This window comes from Amphibalanus amphitrite, unplaced genomic scaffold (genome assembly GCF_019059575.1).
Source record: "Amphibalanus amphitrite isolate SeventyFive unplaced genomic scaffold, NRLGWU_Aamphi_draft 000789F_arrow, whole genome shotgun sequence".
NCBI classification, from domain to species: Eukaryota; Metazoa; Arthropoda; class Thecostraca; order Balanomorpha; family Balanidae; genus Amphibalanus; species Amphibalanus amphitrite.
Genome location: NW_024882283.1, coordinates 310750 through 337297, shown reverse-complemented (window position 1 = coordinate 337297; position 26548 = coordinate 310750). Strand labels below are relative to the sequence as shown.

General features: G+C 49.2%; 2 protein-coding genes across 2 annotated transcripts; both read right to left on the bottom strand.

The window, feature by feature from the left end:
• Positions 1 to 2485: 2485 nt before the first annotated feature.
• Positions 2486 to 5149, bottom strand: LOC122366178 (tubulin alpha chain-like). The gene is made up of 2 exons (XM_043338119.1): positions 4884 to 5149; positions 2486 to 3964 (listed from the first exon to the last, which is right to left on the bottom strand). The coding sequence occupies exons 1-2, from the start codon at positions 4884 to 4886 to the stop codon at positions 2618 to 2620; spliced, it is 1350 nt and encodes a 449-aa protein (XP_043194054.1). The 5' UTR covers positions 4887 to 5149; the 3' UTR covers positions 2486 to 2617.
• A 1180-nt stretch (positions 5150 to 6329) lies between these two features.
• Positions 6330 to 26236, bottom strand: LOC122366177 (kelch-like protein 10). The gene is made up of 9 exons (XM_043338118.1): positions 25884 to 26236; positions 23506 to 23757; positions 21954 to 22239; positions 21513 to 21749; positions 20020 to 20189; positions 13812 to 13981; positions 13342 to 13500; positions 12616 to 12820; positions 6330 to 6628 (listed from the first exon to the last, which is right to left on the bottom strand). The coding sequence occupies exons 1-9, from the start codon at positions 26072 to 26074 to the stop codon at positions 6469 to 6471; spliced, it is 1830 nt and encodes a 609-aa protein (XP_043194053.1). The 5' UTR covers positions 26075 to 26236; the 3' UTR covers positions 6330 to 6468.
• Positions 26237 to 26548: the final 312 nt, after the last annotated feature.

Here is a 26548-nt window from a genome sequence, read left to right as displayed (position 1 = left end):
TCAAGGCCTCGGCTAAGGAGTTTTGACTGGTGGGCCACTTGGGCAGCGACATGGACTGACCTTCGTAGCCATAGCCCCTCCCCCCCCCCCCAATTTTCGATTTCTCCCCAGATTTCGGCCACTTTATTCTGCAAAAAACGTCAGGATGGCATTCAAAAAATGAAAAAAAAACGGGGCTCGACCCCCCCCCCACCCCCGACTCTTCAGAGAGAGGAGAGAGTAGGGACCCACAACCCTCTCAGTGGTGATACTCCGGCGGGGTGCACATTAGTGATGTCAATTACAGAAAATCGGAATACCGATACCAAACCAAATGCCAACCAAAACCATGGGGAAATACCGAAACCAACCCAACTTGGGAACATGAGAGAAATACCAACTTTTTACCGATTTCTTAGCCTGTTATACATTAGTGAGGATTCATGATACCAACAAAATACCAAAGACATTAGGATTGAAATACCAGATACCAAGTTGGTATCGGTTTGGTATCGGTATACCAAAAAGTTGGTATCCGATTGACATCTTTAGTGCACATAAAATCGCACAAGTATGCACAAAATATTGACGCAGATTATAAAACTTTGGACGATAACTTACGGCCGATCGGATGTTAAAATCAGCGAGCCCTGAGTGGATCGCTCGCCGACTAGTCGAAGAGTCGAAGAGTCGGATAATCGAAAGCGGTCGGACGGGATCGGGCGTTGTCGAGTGGATCGGGAGGAATTGTGAACAGCACGAGTGCAACTTTATACCTACCTATATAAAGTGGGTTGTAGCAGGAACCCCAAAAGGGGGTTGTAGCAGCAACCCCAACATCTCTGAAAATGATCATTAGGCCTATTGGTGTCGCATGGAAAATAATTTACTCAATTAGCCCAAGCGCACTGCGCAACCCTAATATTTTCTATAAAAAAGTTATGTACACTTCTGGTGAACAGTGTCCCAAGCTTCAGATTTCCCTTGGGTGTCTGAGTGGAAAATTCTAGCAACCCAAAATGTGAGAGTGGAAAATTATCCATTCTTATTCTTGAGTGTCATCTTCAGACCAAATGAGACATTTTTGGAACGCTGACTGTGAACGGTTCGAAATTCGTCCGACTGGTCAGATGTGTGACTGCAAGCATCATACCGGTCGTGAAGACGTATATTATCGCTTGCAGACTTCAATCGGCTGGAAGTCGCCGACACTACCTCTAGTTTGACTCTGGCTTGTATAGTGTCTATCGGCGAGCCGTCTGAGATCGCTCGCAGGCTTATCCCCGACCGTCTGAACTGGTCTGTCCTTTATTCGTAGTTTTTCTTTTAACCGACTGGTCTGCGGCAGATGCTTATGTGACTGCAACCACTCGTTGGTCCAATCCGGTGAAGTGTGACTGAGGCTTAACCTACGCTACGGCTGTCTCAAGAAACCGGGAATGGTGATGGTATTAGGCGGGCAACGACGATCATTCTTTTTTAAGTTGCGGGTACTATAGTCCACTTTTTACCCCAAGGATATTGCGAACAGAAGGTTGAAGTTTTTTCACAAGAATATGTTTCACCGATGTGTATTTTACAGCCTGAAAATGTGCGGTAAGATCTGCTAATTCAATTTGAAATGTGTAAAATGTGAAAACTTATATTTTTCGGAAATTACTGGTGGGCCAAATCTTTAAGGCTGGTGGGCCATTTCGGGTCACTGGTGGGCCATTTGGCCCACCAGTTAACATGTTAGCCGAGGCCCTAGTTCTGGTGAAGGTCAGGTGAAGGTCAGGTCAAATCAGGTCAAATTTCAAAGTTGATATTTTTGCAAAAATGGGTATCGATTCGATGCAGCTTGTCACGGGGAGTTCAATGGTGGTCTTTGTTTTGCCCTACGTGGTCTAGACTCGCTAAAAATTGAGTTCAAAAATTTGACATCATCATTTTTGAACAGTTTTTTTCGCTATAACTTGGCCAAAAAACGAGATATCGATCTGTAATTCGGTATGTAGGTATATAGAAGAGCGCAGGGACTGTCCCATATATTCCGTTTTTTTTCGAAATTCGGAAACCTTTAATGGACTTTTTTTAGCTTTTCTAAAAAAATCATTTTTTTATTTATAGGAACAAAAAAACAAAATTTTGAAAACCCGAGATAGCAGTTTTGTAGCACCGCTTTTTATCTACATGACCATATAGAGAACTTTGAAATTGCTTGGTAACTATAGATTTGATGAGCGTTTCAAGATTGCATGTTTTTTGCTCATTTTTGCTCGAACATGACCTCAGTTTGACCTCAATAACTCCTGACCTAAGGTGACCTAAGACTTGAAATTTTGTTTGAATGTGTCAAATTGATGCCCGGGAAGGTAATAAAAATTTGGCGGCGCTGCGCGCCGCCGTTTTCTTGCTATCAAGGAAAAACCACAGGGGGGCCTAATTGCCACCCCCTCCCCCAACGGGGCGAGGGTTAATTATTTCGTTCCTTATCAGAAATCAGCAGGCAGAAGACAAACAAAAGTTGTTTCAGTTGCGAGTGTATTTGGACTGGACAGAGCTGGGTTTGATCGTTAGCGTTGTTACTGCGTTCAGCTGTGTTCAGCTGTGGTCGTTTCGGATCGGCGCGGTGGTCGGCGCGTCCATGAGAGAGCGCTTAGTACTCCTCGCCCTCATCCTCGGCCTCGGCAGAGTCGATGCCGACCTCCTCGTAGTCCTTCTCGAGGGCGGCCAGATCTTCACGGGCCTCGGAGAACTCGCCCTCCTCCATGCCCTCGCCGACGTACCAGTGCACGAAGGCGCGCTTGGCGTACATCAGGTCAAACTTGTGGTCCAGGCGGGCCCATGCCTCAGCGATGGCGGTGGTGTTGGACAGCATGCAGACAGCGCGGGAGACCTTGGCCAGGTCGCCGCCGGGCACCACGGTCGGCGGCTGGTAGTTGATGCCGACCTTGAAGCCGGTCGGACACCAGTCGACGAACTGGATGCTGCGCTTGGTCTTGATGGTGGCGATGGCGGCGTTGACGTCCTTGGGGACGACGTCTCCACGGTACAGCATGCAGCAGGCCATGTACTTGCCGTGGCGCGGGTCGCACTTGACCATCTGGTTGGCCGGCTCGAAGCAGGCGTTGGTGATCTCGCCGACGGAGAGCTGCTCGTGGTAGGCCTTCTCCGCCGAGATGACCGGAGCGTAGGTGACCAGCGGGAAGTGGATACGCGGGTAGGGCACCAGGTTGGTCTGGAACTCGGTCAGGTCCACGTTCAGGGCTCCGTCGAAGCGCAGCGAGGCCGTGATGGAGGAGACGATCTGGCCGATCAGACGGTTTAGGTTGGCGTAGGACGGACGCTCGATGTCGAGGTTGCGGCGGCAGATGTCGTAGATGGCCTCGTTGTCGACCATGAAGGCGCAGTCCGAATGCTCCAGGGTGGTGTGGGTGGTCAGGATGGAGTTGTAGGGCTCCACCACGGCCGTGGCCACCTGCGGCGCCGGGTAGATGGCGAACTCCAGCTTCGACTTCTTGCCGTAGTCGACGCTGAGACGCTCCATCAGCAGCGAGGTGAAGCCGGAGCCGGTGCCGCCGCCGAACGAGTGGAAGATCAGGAAGCCCTGCAGACCGGTGCACTGGTCGGCCAGCTTCCTGATGCGGTCCAGCACCAGGTCGACGATCTCCTTGCCGATGGTGTAGTGTCCGCGGGCGTAGTTGTTGGCGGCATCCTCCTTGCCGGAGATGAGCTGCTCCGGATGGAAGAGCTGGCGGTAGGCGCCCGTGCGCACCTCGTCCACCACGGACGGCTCCAGGTCGACGAACACGGCGCGCGGCACGTGCTTGCCGGCACCGGTCTCGGCGAAGAAGGTGCTGAAGGAGTCATCGCTGTCTCCCATGGATTTGTCCGAGGGGATGGTGCCATCGGGCTGGATGCCGTGCTCGAGGCAGTAGAGCTCCCAGCAGGCATTGCCCATCTGGCAACCAGCCTGGCCCACATGGATGGAGATGCACTCGCGCTGAAACAGAACGGTGCTGTGGTTAGGAAGTGCTTTGACGATGGATGGGTGGACAATGCCCGATGCTGAGCCGTAGACCCCAATCAAAGGAATTTCCTACATTGTCAGACAAACGTCAGTATTCGACATTGTTCAAATTACTTCGCTCGTTTCTATTTTCAATATCCGGCACAGAGTTTCTTACAACAATTACCTAAATGACAAGACACCATGGCAACACAATATCATGCCACTGCTGCTCCCTCCACGGGCGACAGTCGCGACGTCCCCCACGCCGCATGGGCCCTCGCAAACCCTGGACTTTGTACCAAGGCTCGATACCGATAAGATAGAATACGTAACCGTCAGGCAGCTTATTTCCCGCTACCGTCCGAGACAAAAGAACCAGCTACCACAGCCTTCTGAATAGCTGCACCCGCTGCCGCGGGACAGGTTATTTCCTCCGCCTTGTAACGGCACTCTTGCGGCGCGGTGCGGCGGCCCGTTCGTCCGCCCGTCCCGTCCCGGCTCTCCAACGAGCACAACGGCCGGCCTACTTTCACCAGCACCCTTCCCTCGACGAGACGGGCGTCTGGCGGCATCGGTAATGAGTGACACGTGCCTCTGAAAGATGCCATAGCCTCCAGACTGATGCAGCGAGGACACGCCCAGACGTGGCGCCGGCCTTTATCGATTTTCACGGAGCCGCGCCTCGTCGGAGGCCTGCCCAGCTGTGCCCTAAATAGCTTATTCCTAGCCTGACAGCCAGACACTGAATATGTAGCTGGGATGATAAGAATGGCCAGCGTAAAACTATTTTTTCGGGTAGTGCCGTCTCTAAAATCCCAATTTTACTAGCATGGAAAGCCCCTATATCTCCCTAACACGGTCACATGTTCTATATGAATTACTTCGTAGCAAAGATTAGAACCAGACTCACCATGATTGCTGGAGTTGATTTGTTCTGTCGTTAGAGGATCGACCCTAGGCTGGGTTACGGAGCCACGCGATCTAACCTCTTCCGACCGAAACTTTCAAATTCTCTGGCGGCGGCGCAGGACGCGGCCCTCATTTATAGCCTCAGCGCTGCCGGCCTCTGATTGGCTGACTGCAGCGGACGTGGCGGCGCCCGCGGCCGTGGGCGTCGGCGGGCGGCAGCGGCGGCGGCGGCGGGTCGCCCACCGACTCTCTGGGTTAGGTAATGGCTGGGCCGTGCTGCACCACAGGCCACGGCCGGCCGACCGGCGCCCGGCGCTGCATGCCGCGAGTGAGGACGGCGCTGTGGGCTCAGCATTGAATTTTAGTGGCCAATGGCCATGGTGGTATGTTCGTTTCTTTTGATGTGCGTATTCGAATAGTGAAATTCTGAGACGAATGTTCCAGCATCAAAATCGGCACCGTCTACCGGTCAGCACTGAAAGGATGGGCAAGGTGCATGGTGGCTGGTGGCGGTGCCCTGTAGACGCTGATTACTTTGATCGCAATCGCTATTGTGATTTGGGCTACGGTAATGCACCAAACAGCTTACTATTCAGGCTCTCTTGTTTCTCTCATGTCTGGTGCTGTGACTGCCTGGAGACTGGGGTATCTTTTTGAGCTTTAGCTTCGGAATGGCACAGCCTGCTCTAGTAAAAAGACGTCGCGATAATTCTTTCTCTTTTATGCAGCTTTTTTAAACGCATGAAGTTCATGATCGGTTTGCGTGAATTCTGCTCGATTGGCCACAGCTACACCTTTATTATAAAAGGTTTACAGAACTATATAAAGTTTGACTGAATGGTGGGCATCAGGGTCAGCCAAAACTGGCATCTCTATTAGGTAATCGAGGGCGGCTCTACGGGGTTTTGATCGGCCACCTGTGTGTATTTGGACAGCTGAAGACGCTATTTACTAACGCACAGCTGGCAGCAGGTTACCAGACACTCTGCCGACGGTGAATGACCTGCTGACCGCGACCTGATGCCCTCGGGGCGTGCGGCGGCCGGCGGTCGGGAGGCTCACCCCTCAGCCGTGCTCTGCGCGCCCGGCGCTGACGTCACAGCCGCTGCAGCTGCGGCTAGGAGGTTCGGCTGGTCTGGTGACTGGTGAGTCATACAGGCGGGTCCCGCACTGAGGCCGGATAATGGTCTCAGCCGGCAGCGCTGCAGGACTCTGGTTTGGACAGAAAAGGCAGCCCGGCAACGGCTGATACCAAACATGGGTTGAGGAACAAAACGGACTGGGTACGGTGCGATACAATACGGTAAAAATTGTGCGCAAATTTATATTGGCGTTAAGGCACTTTTGTGTCAGCCACGGAGCGATTTATACAGGACTTCAGCGTAGTGAGGTAAAAACACTGAAGGACGACGGACCTGCCGAATTCAGAGCTTGTTCAAAGATGAGCCTCATTTAACGTATAAATTTATTCATATGCATTCAATTTAACAATAAATTTTACACCCTTCCCTTTTGTCACGAAATGTTGGCCGAACTGAACCGAAAGTAACCCTTTGTTGTCGTTTTTTATTTGTTTGTTTCGGCGCTCAGGTTCGCTGGTTGTTCTGGAGCGCCAGCAGCTTCTGTCGTTTCTCCTCCATCAGTTTGTCTCTGTGTTTGTGGATGTAATCGGAGACGTTCGGCGGCCCGATGATGACACACGCCGACAGCGCCGACCGATAGATGTTCATGTCGGTTGCTTCATACCTGCGGTAAAGAGAGGACACCAGACGGTCAGATGAGGGGTAGGTTAGTGCTGAGAAATAAATTAACTTTTGAAGACTGACCGATTTGCATCAAGTTGTTTAGAGGCGAACAGGTAAATAGCATGATTGATCTATGCCTATAATGAATAAAGAAAATTGAAATCCAGTTGTTTTGGGAAGTGTGCAGGAGCCCTGGAAGTGTGCAGACGTGTTTTGCTGTGCTCTAGAAAACTTGGATTTTAGCCGATAATAGCTTGTTTTCATTAATGTATTATATATTAGCATGTTCCTAATTTAACGTAGATGCTATGGAACATACTTTTGTGTCATATAAGTATAAGATGAGTCTGTATTCTTACATCTAAAAGTTGATTTTTTTCTAGTCTTTGTTTAAAAAAACTCAGTAAAAGTAGGGCAAAGTGCCCTTGATTTTCGTAGGAAGGCTCGTGCAGCTAAATAGAGTAGTTGTTCGTTTTCAAGATACCATTAGCTGAATTATGAACGACTCTGTTGGCGAAGATTCTGAGACATCCTCACTCATTGAAGGATTTGATCCATTCTTTGAAGAGTGGGTTGTAGCGAACAAGCGTAAGAGGAACAGAAAGGGCAAAAAAGCCGGTGCCTTGCCCTCTAGTAAAAGCGTGCCAAAGGTCACGGGCAATGTTATTTGTAATGGATCCGAGGGTAAGCCTTGCGGAAAATCGGTTTCGAACGACGTTTTTGGTTCAATCAGATGCCAAATATGCATGACCTGGTACCATCCAGCTTGCCAGGGCCTGGAGGAGGAGGCGTACAAAGCGATTACTCGATTTGGTCTCCTTTGGCTGTGCGAGGAATGTGAAGATCACGTGCAGGATTTCCGCAATCTTGTGCAGGGAAAAGTGTCAATTGAAAAGAAGATGGATGCGCAATTCTCGAGTGTAGAGAGCCAGATGAAGGAAATGCACCAGGCTATTCTGGAAAACACTGCTATCCTAAAACAACAAGAAAAAGCCGCAGGTGATCGAATGAGGCTGATTGAAGGATGCATAAGCGAGAAAAAGTCACAGGAAAGTACCTATGCCGAAATAGTGAGAGGTTCGTGCTCCGAAGTTATAAGTGAAGTGTCCGCTAAGCTGTCAGCCTTGCCACTCTCTGCCACACCTCCAAACGACGTCCCAAGTATAGCCAAAGTCGTTGACGACTTTTTCGACAAAGACAAGCGAAAAAAGAACATCATCCTGCACAACCTCCCGGAGCCGAGGGCTGGAACTTTGGAGCAGAGGTCCCAGGAAGACATCAACCAATTTTTGGAGATGGTCAAGGAAACCTTTCGACTACGAGTTAACGTGGCCAGATCCTTTCGGGTCGGCAAGGCTAACCCTGACAAACCCAGACTGCTCGTGGTAACGCTGGAGAACGAGGACATAAAGCAAGAACTGCTGAAAATGGCCCCGCAGCTCCGCCATTCAGTGCGATGGGGAAACATATACCTCTCCCCCGACCAAACTAAGGTGGAGCGCGAGGCTTCTAGGAAGTTGAGAAATGAGCTCCGCTCTCGCAGGGCAGCCGGTGAACAAAGCCTTGTAATCCGCAACGGGAGAATCATTTCCAATGACAGGCCAGTTTCACATGCCCAAGCCGGTCGGAGGTTCGATAGTGCAAGGGACAGTGCCAGATCCATTACCTTGCCAGTCGTCCGGTCGTCGGCTGCAACCCATGACTTGGTTCCAGCTGATGCATCAGCACGTAACGATACCTCCCGTGTGTTATCTTTGGATGTTACGGTGTCTGATGGCTGTCCTCCAGAACCTCAGCAAGCGTGACTGCCCGTGAAGAATGTCTCTGAGGGCACTCGGTGCCTACGTATTTGGTACACAAATGCGGACCAATTGTTGAACAAGAGGGATGATTTGTGCATGACTATTTGTGGTGAAGATCCCGATATCATTTTCATCACTGAAGCGCTACCGAAGGTGCGGATGTCGTCAGTGCCCCTTGTCTTGTTCTCTGTGCCTGGTTATGAAGTGCACACCAACTTTGATGATACCAATTACCTTGGCATTCGAGGCATATGCATCTATATTCATCATCGACTGAAAGTTTCCAACGTACATTTTCCAGATTCAAGATTTAAAGAGCAACTTTGGGTACAATTGTGCTTGGAAAACAACGACGTGCTACTTGCCGGATGCATTTATCGCAGCCCCTCAGGCGACCCCCATCGAAGTGTTGATGATTTGTCTTGCTTACTCCAAAATGCGATTTCTCTCAAGCACACTCACCTGCTCATTGTTGGGGATTTTAACATTCCTCAGATTGACTGGGAAAACAACTTTTGCAGCGCATCTGAAGCACATTTTGCCAACAAGTTTTTGTCTGCCGTTCAGGATGCATTCCTGTTCCAGCATGTCACCAAGCCTACCAGATTTAGAGAGGGTTGTAGGCCTAGTATACTGGATTTGGTGTTTACAAATGATGAGAATATGATAACAAAGATCAAATATTGTCCTGGATTAGGAAGGAGTGATCATGTGCTACTGAAATGCGATATTGCCTGTTACAACAAAAAATGTTCTTCTGCCGGCTTGAAATGGAATTTTCACCGCGCTGACTTCACGGCCTTGCGTGTAAAACTACATGCAGTTGACTGGAGCTGTTTGTCAACCATGAGTGTAGACGCGGGTTACAAGTGGTTTAGGAGCAAACTTGAATCGCTGATGAGTGAGTGCATACCCAAAGCAAGAAACGTCAAGTCTAAAAAGAACGTTTACATGAATAGCCGTTCACTAAACCTCAAGAAGAAGAAGAAGGTACTGTGGTCAGTGTACATGAGAACGCAAGACCCCATCGACTATAGCAGATATAAGATTTGCAGAAATAAGCTTAGGACATTGACTCGCCAGTTAAGGAAAGATTTTGAAGCTAAGATATCAGCAAACATGAAAGAAAACCCGAAGGCTTTTTGGAAATATGTGAACAGCCGCCGTAAAGTTAAATCAAGTATTGGTGATCTAAGAAACGACCAGGGCCAGCTTGTTAGCGAGGAAAAAGAGAAGGCCTCGCTCCTGAATGACGTCTTCTCAGGCGCATTCACTATTGAAAAAACGGATGTCGTGCCACAACTAGCAAACCGTTACACAGGGCCGCCGCTGATCGATATACCAGTCAACCTTTTCACAGTGAAGCAAAAGCTTAAAGCACTGAACCCCAATAGTGCCCCAGGAGCTGATGACATTCACCCCCGCGTTTTAAGGGAATTGAGTGGTCCTCTCTCCCTTCCCTTGACCTTACTGTTCCGAAAATCGCTTGAAACTGGGTCTATTCCTGCAGACTGGAAGCACGGTAAAGTCATACCAATCTTTAAGAAAGGTGAAAAGGAAGACCCAAGAAACTATAGACCTGTCAGCCTCACATCTGTTCCCTGTAAGATTCTCGAGTCGCTCATTCGTGATTGTTTAATGGACCATTTGCTGTCAAATGACCTGCTGTCCAAGGACCAACATGGCTTCCGCCCGAAGCGATCTTGTGATACGCAACTGCTTGACTCTATAGACTCATGGAGCCGCCTGTTGGAGGACAAGACGGAGGTCGAAGTGATTTACCTTGACTTCCGAAAGGCGTTCGACTCCGTCCCACACAAGAGACTGATAGGCAAGCTGCGCTGTTATGGTATTGGTGACCGAGTGTTGTCTTGGATTGAATCATTCCTGGAAGACAGAATGCAGCAAGTGTCCCTACATGGAAACCTGTCAGATTTGGTCCCTGTGCGCAGTGGTGTGCCCCAAGGCTCAGTGTTGGGCCCATTGCTCTTCTTGCTCTATGTCAATGACTTGCCAGATGCTGTCACTTCAAATGTGCGAATGTTCGCAGATGACACAAAGCTGTTCTCAGGCATCTCTTCTGAACATGATGTGCGGACACTGCAGGCAGACCTGAACGCCCTCGTGGAATGGTCTAGAACTTGGCAGCTGCCATTTAACGAGAATAAGTGCAAAGTGCTTCATGTTGGTGCAGCCAAGGACCACCACTCATTTCAAATGGGGTCGGACAGACTGACAAACACGTCAGTCGAGAGAGACCTGGGTGTGCAGGTCGACTCAATCTTGAAGTTTCGACAGCAAGCGTCTACGGCGGTCTTCAAAGCGTCTCAAGTTCTTGCGGTCATCCGCCGGTCCTTCGCCTTTTTAGATGAATTTACCCTGCCTCTTCTGTTCAAATCTCTCGTGCGGCCTCACCTGGAGTTCAGCAGTCTTGTTTGGGGTCCGTTCAATAGAGCTGATCAGAAGGCAGTCGAAAGGGTTCAAAGAAGAGCCACCCGGCTAGTGGTGAGCATCCGCCACCTTCCATATCCTGAAAGGCTGAAGAGACTGAAGCTCCCGTCACTGTACTATCGGCGTAGACGCATGGATATGATTCACGCATACAAGATGCTGCACGGCCACGTTGATACTGATCCTTCAGAGCTTCTGGCAACGAATCCTGAAAGGCGAACTCGGGGTCACACACTTAACCCTCGCCCGTAAACGGCGATCTGCCACCTTCGCCCATGCAGGGGGGGGGGTTGGTGCGACCCCCCCCTTGGCGTTTGAAAACGGAGCGTCGTAGAGCTTAGCGGAAAAGACCAACGGATTGCTCTCGCCGAGATCTCGCGATTGGTGGTATATTTTTTGGTCCTAGGTCAACATTTGACCTACTTTTGACCGGTCAAAGGTCAAATTTTCGGAAAAATAGACTTTTTTCAACTTTCCGCGGCGATTGCGGCAAAACGGTGGGAGATATCGACTTGAAACCTTCACTATCGTGTTCCTTGATCAATTCTCTATCGTTTGGTATGTATTTCGTTTCCCTAGCTCTAAAAATGGCGCGTTGGGAACGCCGGAACTCGGCAAGGTCACAGTCGGCGGCGGAAATTCGAAAAATCAAAATTTAAATTTTTGAAATCTGATTGTATTTTTGGATTTGGAAGGTCCATTTGCTCCCTATAGAAGCTAATATTGCTGCATATTCCCATTGAGGTGACAAGAATTAGCAAAATAGTGGTTCGGGCGCTTTTCAAAAATAGTACCGAACGCTGTTCCTCTTGTGACGTCATAGCTCCGTGACCTGACCTGACCCGGTCAAGTTTCTTATACCATATGATAGCCAATACTTGCCCCAACATGCATGGGAAGTTTCATCACGATCCATCAACCGATGTCCGTACCACCGGCAGGAAACCTCGGGCGTTGGCACTCAGTTTGTGAAAATCCGGCCGGAGGCTGTTCCCTTTGTGACGTCATAACTCCGTGACCTGACATGACCCGGTCAAATTTTTTTTATCAAAAGATGCGCAAGGCTTGCCCCATAAGGTACCCAAAATTTGGCGGCGCTGCGCGCCGCCGTTTTTGCACTATTTCCGAAAAACCTCAGGGGGGGGTTGCACCAACCCCCCCCCTACATGGGCGAGGGTTAAACTACGGAAGCCTCGTGCAACCTGCCGTGCCAGACTGAATTCATTTTCTGTGCGGTGTATTAACGATTGGAACGGGCTTCCAGCAGAAATTGTACATTCGCCCTCAGTCAACGTCTTTAAGAACAGGCTGGATGCACACTGGGAGTCGATCTGGTACTCCACTCCTGTAACAGACTGAGTACTAAGTGAAGTTATGGAAATCGGCGAGAACGGGCCCTACAGGACATCGTGCCTCTTGCCCCGATAACACGAAGATGAAGATGAAGATGTTTAGAAGTTGCCCAAAGCAGCTGGAATACCGAAAGTCATAGCATTTCGCAATAAACGCGCAATAGCTTTTTTGTAGCTCATGTTCAACAAATACCTATTTTTGTCAACAGACAAAGGACCAACCATATTGAGCCATAAATTACAAAGGACCGAATTGTTAGAATCGTTGAAAGTTGAGACGAATTAAAAAAAAAACTTTGCTATGGCGTCCGGCCCATGCTGCAATCAAAGACTCATGGTGAAAACTGTAAGCTAAATAGTTGCAGAAGAAAAAAAGCACTTACCATTCGCTGTTCTTGTCGTCGTAGCACTCCACGTGATAGATGGTCGTTACGCCGTTGAATCCACCGATGGCGAATATCATGTCGTCGATCACCTCGATGGCGAAGTTCGACCTCGGATTATACATGTCCGGAATCGGAGTCCACGTTTCCGTCTCGGGGTTATACTTCTCTCCACTGCACATTCTCGAGATTCCATTGAATCCACCTGCAACACTCGTAAATTTGAAGGAAGTAATCAGTGTAATTGATTGATACGCTGACTGACAAACTAAGAGCTAAAGCTTATTTTGAAAGTGACCAACAATGTGAGCACCAATATTCCTTCCTTCCCAGCACCAAATACGGTGTAACTAAGGTTTCATTTCAAATTGTTGGATTCAATTCATTCAGCAACTCTTCATTCATTTATGCATACATTCAACAATTATTCACTCATTCATTCATTCATTCATTCATTCATTCATTCAACAATTATTCATTCATTCATTCATTTATTTATTTATTTATTTATTTATTCATTCATTCATTCATAAACCAGACAGTTTCACCGTGAGAGATTATCGACATAATGCCGCGTTATCGACAAACCCCTCGGACAGCACGACAGCATACCGCGGGGGCCCCGGCCACTGACCGAGCCTCCTATTCCCCACCTTTCCCATTCCATTCCCCAGTCCCCATCTTTAACCCTGACACTGTAACAGTCCGGCGGCTGCGGCCACTGACCGAGCACGTAGAGCTGGTTGTGGTAGCCGATGCAAGAGACTCCCGAGCGCCGGCACCGCATCGGCGCCAGCATTGTCCACTGGCTGGTCTCCGGGTCGAACATCTCACTCGAGTTCATGCACTCCTGGCCGTTGAAGCCGCCCGCGATGTAGATCTTCCCTAACCAAAAACTGTGTTAGGTGACATGACATGCCGGGGACTGGTGCGGCGTTGACAGGGAATAATGTTTCTAAAGTAATTGACGGTGCAATTTTCCTGTTTTGAAAGATGAGCCAGAAAATTACATTCTAACGCTCCTTGCATTCGTTACATTCGGATAAAGAAATCAGCTGATTTTAAATACTAATTAATGTTGCATGTAAACCAGCGTGCAATGAAAAATGAGCAACAAATGAACATTATGCAATGCATCTACTCGTATGCTGCACTATGGAAAATGTTCAACTGCGCTCTGAAAGGCCGCTACGAACCATTGAGGGTAGTGGCGCAGGCGTCGGAGCGCTGCATGTGCATGGGCACCACCATGGACCACTGGTTGGTACGGGGGTTGTAGCGCTCCACCGTGTTCTGACGGTGGTGGCCGTCGTAGCCGCCCATCGCGTAAATGTAGCCGTCCAAAATACCCACGCTGACGTAGCATCTGCCAGCATAGGATGCAACTATACAGTCTTGTTGCTGCTCTCGAGCGATTTCTATATAACAATAATAGTTACGAAATATAAGCAGTTCGCTTTTGATGCCCGATATCTGTGCTGTAGCAGTCCAATTCACAACGATTGATCCTACAGACAGACACGATGATCTCATCAAAACACCGCATTTTTTTGCTACGTAAATCAAACATCCCAACTACTGATAACTCGCCTGTCTCCAACCGTCAGATGACATTGAACATCCCATATATAACGAATGAAACGAATATGAAACGAATCTTAATTTAACGTAGAATATTTTGGTGGTATTTGCAGTTGAGTTGAATGGTGAAATAATTGAATTATAGGCTTAAAAAAAAATGATTATTTTGACCCAGTTTTGAAATTTTAGACTCACCACCGCGTTAGTTCTGCTCTAGATTTTTAGTAGTAAGTCTCGTGCTAGTTCTGAAGAGAGATCCTTATAGCCAATAATGTCAGACTCTGACACCTCGGTTAATGGCTACGATCAAACAGTGGGAGAATGGGTTGTGGCGAAAAAGACCAAACGGGGCAGGATAAGCAAGGCGAAAATCGTAGCATCAACGATTACGGACGCTGAAGAAACTGTACCGAAGAGCATTTTTTGTCCTACCTCTCCTCTCACCAATCAGCCTACCGCGACCCCCGAACAGCTGACGAGTGCGACTAACTCTACGCATACCGGCGAGAATGACGACAAAGCATCCCACGACAGGGTGGCGACGAGCGCGAGGGCGCCGACCCTGGACCAGCTGATCCCCACTAGTGCGACGTCAGCCGACAAGAAACGTCTAATCGCTGAGTCGGATTGCATTTTCAGTGGGCGCTACGACCCAGCTGCGGTGTGCTGTATCATGGCATCCATGGACGAACCCGACCTGAGAGAGCTCCGAGAACTGCTGCATGCTGCGCTGTCTTCGGTCATCCCGGCTGTCGCCGGCCGTCCTCTCTGCCGCCGTGTTACCGGCAACTTGGCTGGCCTAGCGGATGACTGCTGGACCTTGGGCTACTCGGCGGCTCAAGGTATGCTGACACAGCGTGCTAATGCTGCCACTCTGAAGCCAGCGGGTCGCAATCCCCTGCCACCCCCCGGTCCCACCCGGAGCGCGCCCTCGGACTCTGCTATGTCGTGCCCCAGCGCGATAACTTCGTCACTCGAGGCGATCATATCCACCCAGCTGCGAATGGAGAATGAAATTAGGGAGCTTCACGCTCGTCAAGCTACCCAGGATGCTTACAAAACTCGTCTGAAACAGCTGGAACTGGAAATAACTGGTCTCCGCAGAGAATGTGCTGCTAGAGATGACACGATTGATCAGTTGAAGGTCCTTGTAGAGGGGCTGCTAGCCCGTGAGGGCCCACAGCCACGCCGGCCAGTCACCCCTGGATTACAGGTGCAGCCGGGGCGACATGACAGCGATGCGAGGTCCGCTACTAATGATGCTACTGCTGTAACTGAAGAGGCTCACTCTGACCGCACCGCCGCCCGCGAGATTGCCGCCAACTTGGATCTGCGTGCCCTGGGTGAGGCGATCGCTGGTGCCCTGCATTGGCGGGTCGGCGATTCAGACAGTGAGCCAGAGCAGCAGAACACGCATACCGTGTCTGAGCGTAGGACAGCGCAGCCCGCGAACCACAGTCAAGCAGCAGTGCCGACTGCGGCACCGACCAGCGACACGTCTGCCGCGGCTCCAGGCGGCCCGACACGGCGACAGAGCATGGTGACCGGCTCTGGTCCCCCATCGGCTCTGATTCAGGAGCCGCCTCGTCAAGAATCTCGGAAGGAGAAGTTCATCCTGGAGGGCTTCCGTGTGGATGTTGCTGACAGTGACGTGCGGAGTCTGGTCTGGACGGTTGTTCGCAATCTCCATGATTTCCAAAGGGTGTCACGCCGCGGTCCTGCTGCCTCTGTAAGCAAGGCGTTCAAGATTGAGGTTGATGCTGAGGACACCGATCGTATATTGGACCCGTCCAGCTGGCCGACTGGCCTGGTTGTGCGCCTTTTACCTCAGCCTGTGAACACTGGGCGCCGAGGACAGCGTTTTCGCCGTCCTGCGGCCTCATCTGGAAGATCACAGACGACCCGGAGTGCTGCAAAAAGAACTGAACATGGCAATGCTAACTGGCAGGCGACGGCCCCGCGCCGTTACAGTGATGTGGTCAGAGGCATTGAACACTGTGACACTGCCTGGACGGCGGCCGCCCAACGCCGGGACGAAGATGAGACCCGCCGGGAAGCAGTCACCTCACAGCGCTCCAGAGCCCCGAACAGAGACTGCACTCACGGCGTCGGTACATCTAGCGCGGTCGACGCTGTCGGCGGCGACGGAAGTAACGCCACACATGATGACGGTGGCTGGGAAGAGGAAAGGCCGCGCCGTTATGGACCATTCGTGCCAGCTAGATACCATGGACACCAAGATGACAATGCATGGGTGTCAACCTATCAGCGCCGTGATGGAGACGGACACTGGGCAACAGCCGCCTCTCACCGCCCAGGCGCCCCTAGTCGAGGCAGCGAACAGGACGCCGGCGCTCCCTGGGTTCCAGCTGCCTCCCGTCACGTTACAGGAGGCGCCACACACGGTGGCAACGGCTGGAGGGCGACTGCTTCGCAATGTGACGGATCCGGATACCGTGGGTGGCCCTATCAGCGCGCACGAGAGGCCACCTCCTGGGAATAGCGCCCAGATGGCTTCTCCTGGGGGCCATCCCTGTCCTGCTGCCACCGCTGTGAAGCATGACAGAGCGGAGTGCCGTAATGCTGTGGACGCAAAAGTAACTCTGAACATGAGCCTCACTCTGGGCACTTATAACTGCGAAGGATTTCTCGCAGGAGCGCAGTATATCGCCGACTGTCTAATACCTGAATGTGATATCTTATTTTTATGCGAAACCTGGCTAGCCCGTGCCCAGGGTGCTTATCTGGAGCATGCACTCTCCTCTCTAAGCTCCGAAGAATTTCAGGTATTTCAAGAATTCGCCATGGAACTACCACCAGGGACTGGAGATGGCAGACCCCACGGTGGCGTGGCTTTTGTTTGCCGCCGTCAAGTGGGGCGCACATTTCGCGCTGTAGAGTGTAATGATTCTCGTATCTGTGGAGTTACGATTGTGGAGCTGAGCCGTCCTCTTATAACGATAATTGGCTGCTACATGCCGTACTGGAATTCATCTGCCGTAAATTTTGAAGAGTACACAATCCTGACGGGGAAGCTTGATGCATTATTCTCTTCGCTAAGACCCTCAGCTCCAGTGGTGCTTGTAGGCGATTTTAACTGTGCTCTGCCGCCACTGTCACCAGAACTGCGCCCACCGGGCTGGCACCGTCTTCGGGGTTTCTCTCCGCTGAGTCTTCTAATGCAAGACTTATTGGACGACCGCGGACTGACAGTCGCCGAGTTCCGGTTCTCGCAACCAGTGGCGTACACCTATGCTCGAGCTGACGGCCAATCGCACATCGATCACATCGCTGTACCGCAATGTCTGGTGCCTCAAGTTCATGATTGTCGCATCGTAGTCCCCTGTGTGGACAACCTGAGCCCACATCTTCCGGTCCTTTGCAGCGTGGTGCTGCCGTCTGCCTCAGCTGGCACCAGTCTCGATGTCTCCAGCCCTCCACTGAATATGGGTTCCATCCATTCAGAAGTACTAGATTGGAGTTGTCCAGAAAAACTGCAGATATATTTGTCTTCTCTGGACGAGCTTATTGGTGCTTGTCAGCTCACCAACGGTGCCACCCCGGATGAGATTGACGAAGCAATTACACGATGCATACATACCGCTGCGCGAATCGCCGGATGCTCCAAGTCGCGACGTCCCCCGAAGCCCTGGTGGTCGCCTGATGTGGCAGTGGCGCGGGATCGCACTCGTTTCTGGCATCAGATATGGGTAAACTGTGGCCGTCCTACCCTCTCAGCAGTGGCACAGTGCTATCAGGCTGCAAGATCTGCTTACCGTCACGCCCGCAGACGTGCAGCAGTGACGCGGATCGAGAGCGAGGCCCACACTCTCCGACTGCTGCGCCGTGACAAAAATCTGACAGCCTTCTGGCGACGTGTGCAACAGATACGGCGTAATGGACTCAAGTCGGCCTCTGATCTATCCGCCGCCGACTTCCGCACCCACTTCCAGACTGTGCACCAAGATAGTCACAGGCAACTGACTCTGGACCAGCTCCAAATTGCTGAACATGTAGATTCTCGACTAAGGAGAATCCGTAACGATGCATCCGAAAGAACGGTTTCAGCTGGACAAGTAGCAGGCCTCATTCACCGGTTACAGCGTGGGAAGGCACCTGGTATAGACGGCATCACGGCGGAGCACCTTCTCTATGGTCAGTCGCCTTGTCTCCTGTCAGCTCTGGCGCACCTTCTCTCTGTCTGCCTGTCCACGTGTAGCGTGCCAGCTACCTTCGCTGACAGCGTTATTGTACCCGTGTTGAAGAAATCTCAATCGGACCCTAACTGCTTGGACAACTATCGACCGATTTCAATCACAACCTGCGCATCTAAGCTGCTCGAGCTGTTAGTGCTAGACGAACTGAACGCCTCATTTGAACCTCATCATCTGCAGTTTGGTTTTATCTCCAATCGGGGCACCATGCAAGCGTCTCTGTTGGCTGGAGAGACCATACAGCAGAATCGAGCCAGGGGTCTTCCTGTTTTTGTCGCAAACCTTGACGCGAGGAAATGCTTTGACCGAATATGGCATGACGGTCTGTTCTTCCGTCTGGAAGATTATCTTAGCGACTACTGCTGGTGCCTCATGGTCACCTGGTACCGCCACCTCTCTGCAAGGGTGACTTTTGGTGGCGCCACATCTGAAGCGTTCCTGGTCTGCAGGGGCACCAGACAAGGGGCCATCTTATCGCCAACCCTTGCAAACATCTTCCTCTTACCTCTTATTGAGGTCCTAGATCGCAGCGGTCGTGGAGCATATCTACACAGCCAGCACGTACCCGCTATCTGCTACGCTGACGATATTCTCCTTATATCTGCGAACGCGCGTGACCTCGGTGCAATGCTGCAGATGGTGGGAGAATTCGCGGCTACTTGGCGCCTCGACTTCGTTCACCCTGAACCGGGAAAAACCAAGAGCCATTGTATTATATTTGGACAGGAACTATTCACGAGCACACCGAGGTGGACACTGTCAGGACAGCAGCTGCAGATCCGGCAGACGACCGAGCACCTCGGTACGGTGCTTGATGACAACCTCAGCACAGACAGCCACGTGGCTCAGCGCATCAGGCGTGCTTGTGCATCATTCTATGGCCTCACACCCCTGGGCAATTTCACCAACCGCCTGACTGCTGCTGACAAAATCTTCCTCTGGAAGACAGTAGTGCTGCCGGCACTGATCTTCGGCTGTGAGACGGCTCCCCTCAGTTCCGCCGACATTGAGCGTCTAGACTCGCGACAGGCTTCGCTGATCAAGGCAGCGCTGGGTCTGCCGCGTTCTGCGCACCACACGGCTCTTTTGATTGCTGCTGGGGTGCCTCGCATCGGTGAGGTGCTGCGAGGTGATGCCCTTCGCGCATTCCGTAATGCTTTCCGCGCTGACCACCGTCTTCGCCAAGCCTACGTCACTGGACTGGCCAGACTTGCTACGTACCCCGATCAGTTGGATGGGTCGTTTATTGGCCACGTATATAATCTGTGTGGTGGGAATTTCGGCGCTATCATGCACATCGCTGCTGGGTACGTCGATCACGACATAGTCCGGGCACCACTCCAAGAAAGCGGTCTTATAGACAGTTTGAAGAAGGTTTTGGCAAGCAACTGTCAGGCCTCGCGGCGCCTGTTAAGACTACTAACCTCCTGAGTGCTGATTAACTGTGTGTGTGGGTGGGTGGGGGGGGGGGGTATGTATCTTTTTGTCGCATGACGATGCTGAATAAACAATAATAATAATAATAATAAACAAATCATTATTTGATACTCTACAATCTACATGCATGCGGCAGGACACCGCCCGCGACACAGTGGCCATCGGCACTGACCTTCTGGCGTTCATTGGTCCCACTTCGCGCCACTGTTTGGTCACGGCGTTGAAGCAGCGACACGAGTTGAAGTAGTCCATGCCGTCGAAGCCGCCGATGACGTAGATGTCGAAGCCGATGACGGCCGTGCCGTGGTAGGCGCGTGGTCCCGACGGATCCACCTCCTTCACCTGGCAGCACAGGGAGGAGCCATAGGAGCTTCGGTGATCAACAGTGGCCAGACGGTTATCGGATCATAGTACATATATGAGCAAGTCGTTATAGCATTTGAGATGGCAGAGTGCCCCCTCCCCCCTGCGTCATAATACCATCAAAATGACTATTCTCCTCGCCTTATAATTTACCCTTGATCATGGTATACTCGTGGCTTTAACCGGCGCACCGACGGGGGGGGCGGATATCCGCCCCCTGAGGTTTTTCGCGAATAGCGGGAAAACCGCGGCGCGTAGCGCCGCAAAATTTGGTATGACTATTCCCTCATCAATTTTACACATGGTGTGCAAGTTTGAACCTTCTACCTTTCAAGGTCAGGTCACCAGGTCACTTTGAATGACCCAACCTCAAATCACTTTTTTGCAACTTTGTCACCGTGCCAGAGCTACAGTAGATGTCGGAGGCCTTTGAAAGTCGCAGGATGTTATTAGGTCATTAGTAGCTACAATCTGTATATCTCGGAATTTTGATATCGGTGACCTAAGGTCAGGTCAATTTCGCGACCTCCCCATTATAAGTCAATGGGGGAAAAATCAACTCCCTGTTTTTACCACTAAAACGGGTCGGAATGGCCCCATATACCATACATGACTTCATATACGATCAACCTTCACTACCTTGAGGTCAGTTTTGCTCTTGGGCAGCTGTAAGGTCATGTGACGTCATCAAAGGTCACCAAAGGTTTTTTGCCAATAAATCCGTACAGGAACAAGATACAGCCGCGCGGATGGTCTCATTGTGTTCAGCTCGTCAAGACGCATCGAATGATATACATGATGACCTCGAGGTCACGTGACCTGAGGTCAACCTTTGACCTTGACCTTTCGAGGTCAACATATATATCATTCGATGCGGATTGACGAGAGGATTACGATGATGCCCTTAGTTTGTTCCTATCTTGACTAATTCGAAAGTTATTCGAGAACAACTCTCTCCATATTTAGCGCCGCCATTTTGACTTTTTGACCCCTGTGACGTCATCTTTGACCTGACCTGAAAATGACCTTAGTAAAAGTTATAGATCTTGACCGTGCGTATCCGATGCCGTTTACCGCTTGTCGCTATCTTGCATCCGCCCCCCCCCCCCCCGTCGGTGCGAAGTTGGCGCAGACCCCCGTCGGTGCGCGGGTTAAATATTTGATAACGTTTTTGGACAGCGGTAGTAAAAATCTTGCAGGGTGATTGCTGCAGCTCTCTGTTTTAGATCCATTTTACCAAAAGCCACCAATAACAAAGTCAATGACGCATTTCGGTCGTTACCGTTAGGACTGAGGTCTGACCTTGACCCATCTGTCGGCGCGCGTGTCGTACGTCTCGATGAAGTTGGTCGGGCTGCCGCCGCTCCAGCCGCCGATGGCGAACAGAATCTCGTGCGGTACGCGCGGCCTGGCCAGCTCCGGAGTGGTCACCTCACCGTCCCTCTGTGTGATCATCTCCAGGTCGTAGATGAACTTGAGCGTCTCGATGATCAGCGGGCGGCAGTCCTCGTTTTCGATTACGTACGGATGGTTTTTCACCTGCCGCCACAAAAAAATGTAAGCTCGGCTTGAAAACCATCACAGACGGTAACCATATTTCGGGCATGTCATAAAAGATACAATACAGACTTGTCCAGGAGTCGTTGACAAAAAAAAAACAACAACAACGCTACAGTTGTTGGTGAAGAATGCATGACTTAGCTTTAGTTGAAAGCTTTATCGTTTTTATCGTCTGAAAAATACCTTTTCGACGAAATATGACGTTTCTAGAAGTCCAAGTCTGATCTGTTTCATCAACTTGTGAATATGTTGTTTTCTATTCTGAGGATCCCTTTCAATCCAGTTGAGCATTGTTTCCCAAACGACTTCCTCGTTTTTCACGTTCAGGTTATCGGCGCCGAGAATCTCGCACATTTCGTCCGCAGGGAGATTTAGTAGCTCTTCATTATCAGGGGCATGAGCAATATCAACAAAGTTTCTCATGATGTAATTGTGGATTTCCCTTTCAAGTTCTACGCAGCCGTAAAAACTGTGAAAAAGGTATGTTCATTGTCATTTTGGTCATATCAAGGCAGCTTCCGATAAATATCCACACGATTCTAACAATATAATCACTCTTATGTCAGACGAATTGCCGCAAAATAGCTCGCAGAATCATAAGCATTCACTTTAACCCTCGCCCTGGCAGGGGGGGGTCGATGCGACCCCCCCTAAGGTTTTTTGAAGATAGCGTAAAAACGGCGGCGCGCAGCGCCGCCAAATTTGGCACAGCCTATGGGGCAACCTTTTTACATATGACCTGAAAATTTCAGGTCCGGGTGACCTTAGGTCAGGTCACCAGGTCAGAAAAACCGGTACAAGGTCATGGTCAAATTTCAATTTTCTTTTTGCACCTGTCCAACTCACAGTTTTGCACTGATTTCCTTCAAACTTTCACGATGTGCTAAGGTCACCGGGTTGTATAACATATAGTTCGGGTTTTTTCGAGGTCACTGACCTGAGGTCAGTTAGAGGTCATTACGTCGTAATGTTAAGCCTATGGGAAAATACTAAATTCGGAAAATACTGGAGATATCCGCTTCGTTCTATCACTTTTGTGCTTTGAAACCACAGTACTTAACAGCAGGTCACTTGGTGCTTCTTTGTTTGGTGTACTTATCCATAGGTCAGGTCAAATGAGGTCAACTGAGGTCAAATGACGTTTTTGCCAATAACTTGGCACATAATGACGCTAGAGCTTAAAAAATGGTATCATTGTGTTCCTGGTGATCAGCCGAATCGAATGATATGCGATATGATGCAATTTGGTTAACTTTAACTTAATTTATTAATTTAAGTTTACTTAAAATTTAAGAAAAACTTTAAGTACAGTTAAGCAAGCTAAAAAGTATATCATTCGACGCGCCTTGACGTGCTGAGTTCACTGGTGCTTTTCTTTTTGCTCTATCTTAATTAGATCAAAAGTTATAAGCGAAAAACTTTTGACCTGTTTTTAGCGAAATTTTTACATTTATACCCCCCAAAACCCCCCTAAATATTGACCTAGAGCAACCAAATTTGCACAGGGGCGAGAACTCCAGGGGGCCCACCTACCTACCAAATTTGGTGTTTCTAGGTGCCATAGGAGCCAATCGCGAGGGGGGGGGGGGGTCGCATTGACCCCCCCCCCTGCCAGGCCGTGTTATGAAAAATGCCCTGCCAGGGCGAGGGTTAATCCAAGCTTTAATCTTCAGTGTAAGCCCCGATAGCCGCCGCACCATTCATATCTAAACATAACAAAGTATGGGTAACATACCTGGCGAATTTCTTTATCCCGAAGCAATTTCTTGGACCGATTTCCGTCATCAGAAAGCTGCAGCAGTCTTTGAGCATTCCCTCGATGTTGAAATAATCGGCCGTCCGCAACAGCATCTCTACGTTATCCGCGTCCACCAGGGTGTTACGAGTGTAGGCGTATTCAATGACAAGTCGCATCGCTTCAAAGGAAACGTCGCGTATGAGGATGTCGGTTCTTTCGTTTTCGTGAAGGGAGGTTGTAAAGAGAGCCCTGAAACAAAAAAGAGCAATACAACGCATCAATCGGTATTGTTACCTGCACAACAAATAACGTTTACGGTGAAAACGTGCTCTTGCTCATTCTACGAGAAAAAACTGCAAAGTAGGCATGACGAGCATTGAAAGAATTTACAGGAAAAGAATATGCACTCGTTCAATGGCTCATCAATCTGAGGCTTCTGAATCCACTTTCCCCAATTTTATGGATAACTTCACAGAGAGCAGTGTCGTATTAAAGCAAAATACAAACCTATTTTTTATCGCAATCACGCAAAATACGCTTCATTCAAAGTTTGGGGGAAATCTTGTCATTTTTTTCACAAGTTGTAAATCAATGTCATGTCAATGTTGGGACACGTTTTGGCTCGGTCATTGACCTGCGATGTTCCTTTTTCATGAACGACCGTTTAAATCGGCATAAGCTTCTCAGTTACATTTGAATTATTTAAAATGTTGCCTGTGGACAAGGATTACATACTATATTTATGCTCGCAAAATACCTTCTCGTCAAAAAAAAAAATCAAGTGTCTTCATTTTATATTTTACCATAGATATCCACAAGCAAAGGCCCATGTCCCTCTATCAATCTGACGTTTCTCCAGTTGTTATAAGACATATCTCACCAATAAGTCGATAATTGAACAAATGTAAACTTAATCGGCCTTTAATCTTATTTAGATAAATCTTGAAGTAACCGAATTAACTGTAAGCCTCAGGACCGTAATAATGTTTTATGCTTTGTAAGTATTTTAGGCGAAAATGGATGTCCCTCAGCAATAGTGTCTCCTTTTTATGTTTAATAGAAACAGTACTAAAAATCAAGTTTGATCAATCTAATTTTACCGTCTTTCTCCTAGCATCGTTGTTGTAAAAACAGTACGGTTGTCATTAAAAAAATGAAGTAAATTTGTTACCCCGAGCTGGGGTTTTACTTTTTCGCGAATAGCTTCTACAAAAATGGTTATAGAGCTACGGCACTCGAACCAACGCATTTGTCTTGTCAAGCCGTGTCGAATGACGTATATTTTGTTTAGAAAAGGTCAATATTTATGTTGACCTCATGTGACCTGGAATGTTCGTTGGTTGACCTTGACACATGAAAGGTCGTACATGATATATTCGTAGGCGCTGATCACGAATCTGGCATACCGTTTGCTCTAAGCATTCAATTATAGCCTCAGAAAGGCAAAATTGTTTCAATTGTTGCGGCTGACTTGAATCAGTGAAATAGCCTTTGTCCTCTAACAAGGATACTCTTCCGTGACCTTGACCTTGAAGCAGCTTTATATCGTGAGATGAACCACAAATAGGGGCCTGTTAAGCTTTACAACATTCCAAATCCTCTTGGAATCTAGTACCTATACAAGATATACGAAAAATGCAAAGTTTGAGGTCAATTTTGAGAGTGACCTTGGCCTTGACCTTGAATGTTGGGCCCATTATCGGAATCCTTAGATTGTCTTCTTTTGCTTGACACCCATTCTTGCCGGTTTCATTATCTTGCCGTCCTTTGAAACGCTTACTTTGTCATCACTACACAATCACATATGCCAGTTTTTGCCCTTGAACTTGACCTTTGACCTTGAAAATTGACCTGAGGTAAAATTTTTTAGGTGTTTTAGAATTGTCTTGTAAAGACCTTTTGTTTGACACCACATTTGTTCACGAATTTACGGAGTTAGACGGGGGGGGGGGCGTTTTTCGCACATCCACCCTCCCCGGGTTGCGGTGATTGGGATTACCTACCCCCGGGCTAGGCCGGGATAAAGACGCTGTGGAAGTTGATATCACGTTTTAAGTATGTTTCTATTTAAATATTGATTAATATGTTGAAGATCTTCTAAGATGTTGCATAACCTTGGCCGTGCATTGCATGGCCACGGTTCTAATTTTCCAGTCAGATGACCAATAAGTGGACAATATACCTACGACTGCTCGGAAAGATTCGATGTAACAACAGGAAGTTTTATCAAAATTTTAATGAAAAGTTAGTGCTTTTGTGCATCTATACTAGCTTCAGCTGCCTTCATTCAACATTTACTTTGAAAAATATGCCAGCCCATAGAAAGGTGAATCCTAGTCTTGCACACCCAGGAAGCTGTTATAGCTTGCACTCACCTGAAGTATGGGCTGCATGCCGACATAAGCGCACGATGGATGGAAAATGCACTGCCATCTTCTAGCCGTATTATGGCATCACAGAGTAATTTTTGCTGCCTTAGCTCATTGAGAGCGTGCATGGACTGGAAACTAATGGTCCGCCCCACATTTTCGACCTCCATTTGTTCTTCGGGGCTAGGGCCTTCCATTTTGCAAGGGCCGCCGGAAACCCCCTGACCCCAATTAATCCCTCGATCATGGATGTAATTAAAAGGGCTTGAGGCCCTAGAATATTACCTCCATATCTTGGGATCACTGCGTACAATTTCGAACTATCGCACTATTTGACTTCATATTTGTACCGGGTAAGCATAATGGGATATAGCACGTGACTGACATGGCAAAGGACTTATTGGTGCGCGGTTTATACCTATCATCTCATCGACCTGGAAAAGCGGTAATTTACGCGAAAAATAAACAATGTGTTTCATTCAGGTTTCATCGTTTGCCTGCCCCTTATATCCCAGAGCCCTTTTGGACGGAGTATGTTGATATGCATTTATACAATGATATGCTAGCAAATGTTTTTACAATAAAAGGCCAAATAGTTATCCTTGCACTATTATCTTACTTGTGCATGCCCTTCGAGCATGGTGATTCACCAAGTTCCTGATACTCAGCAG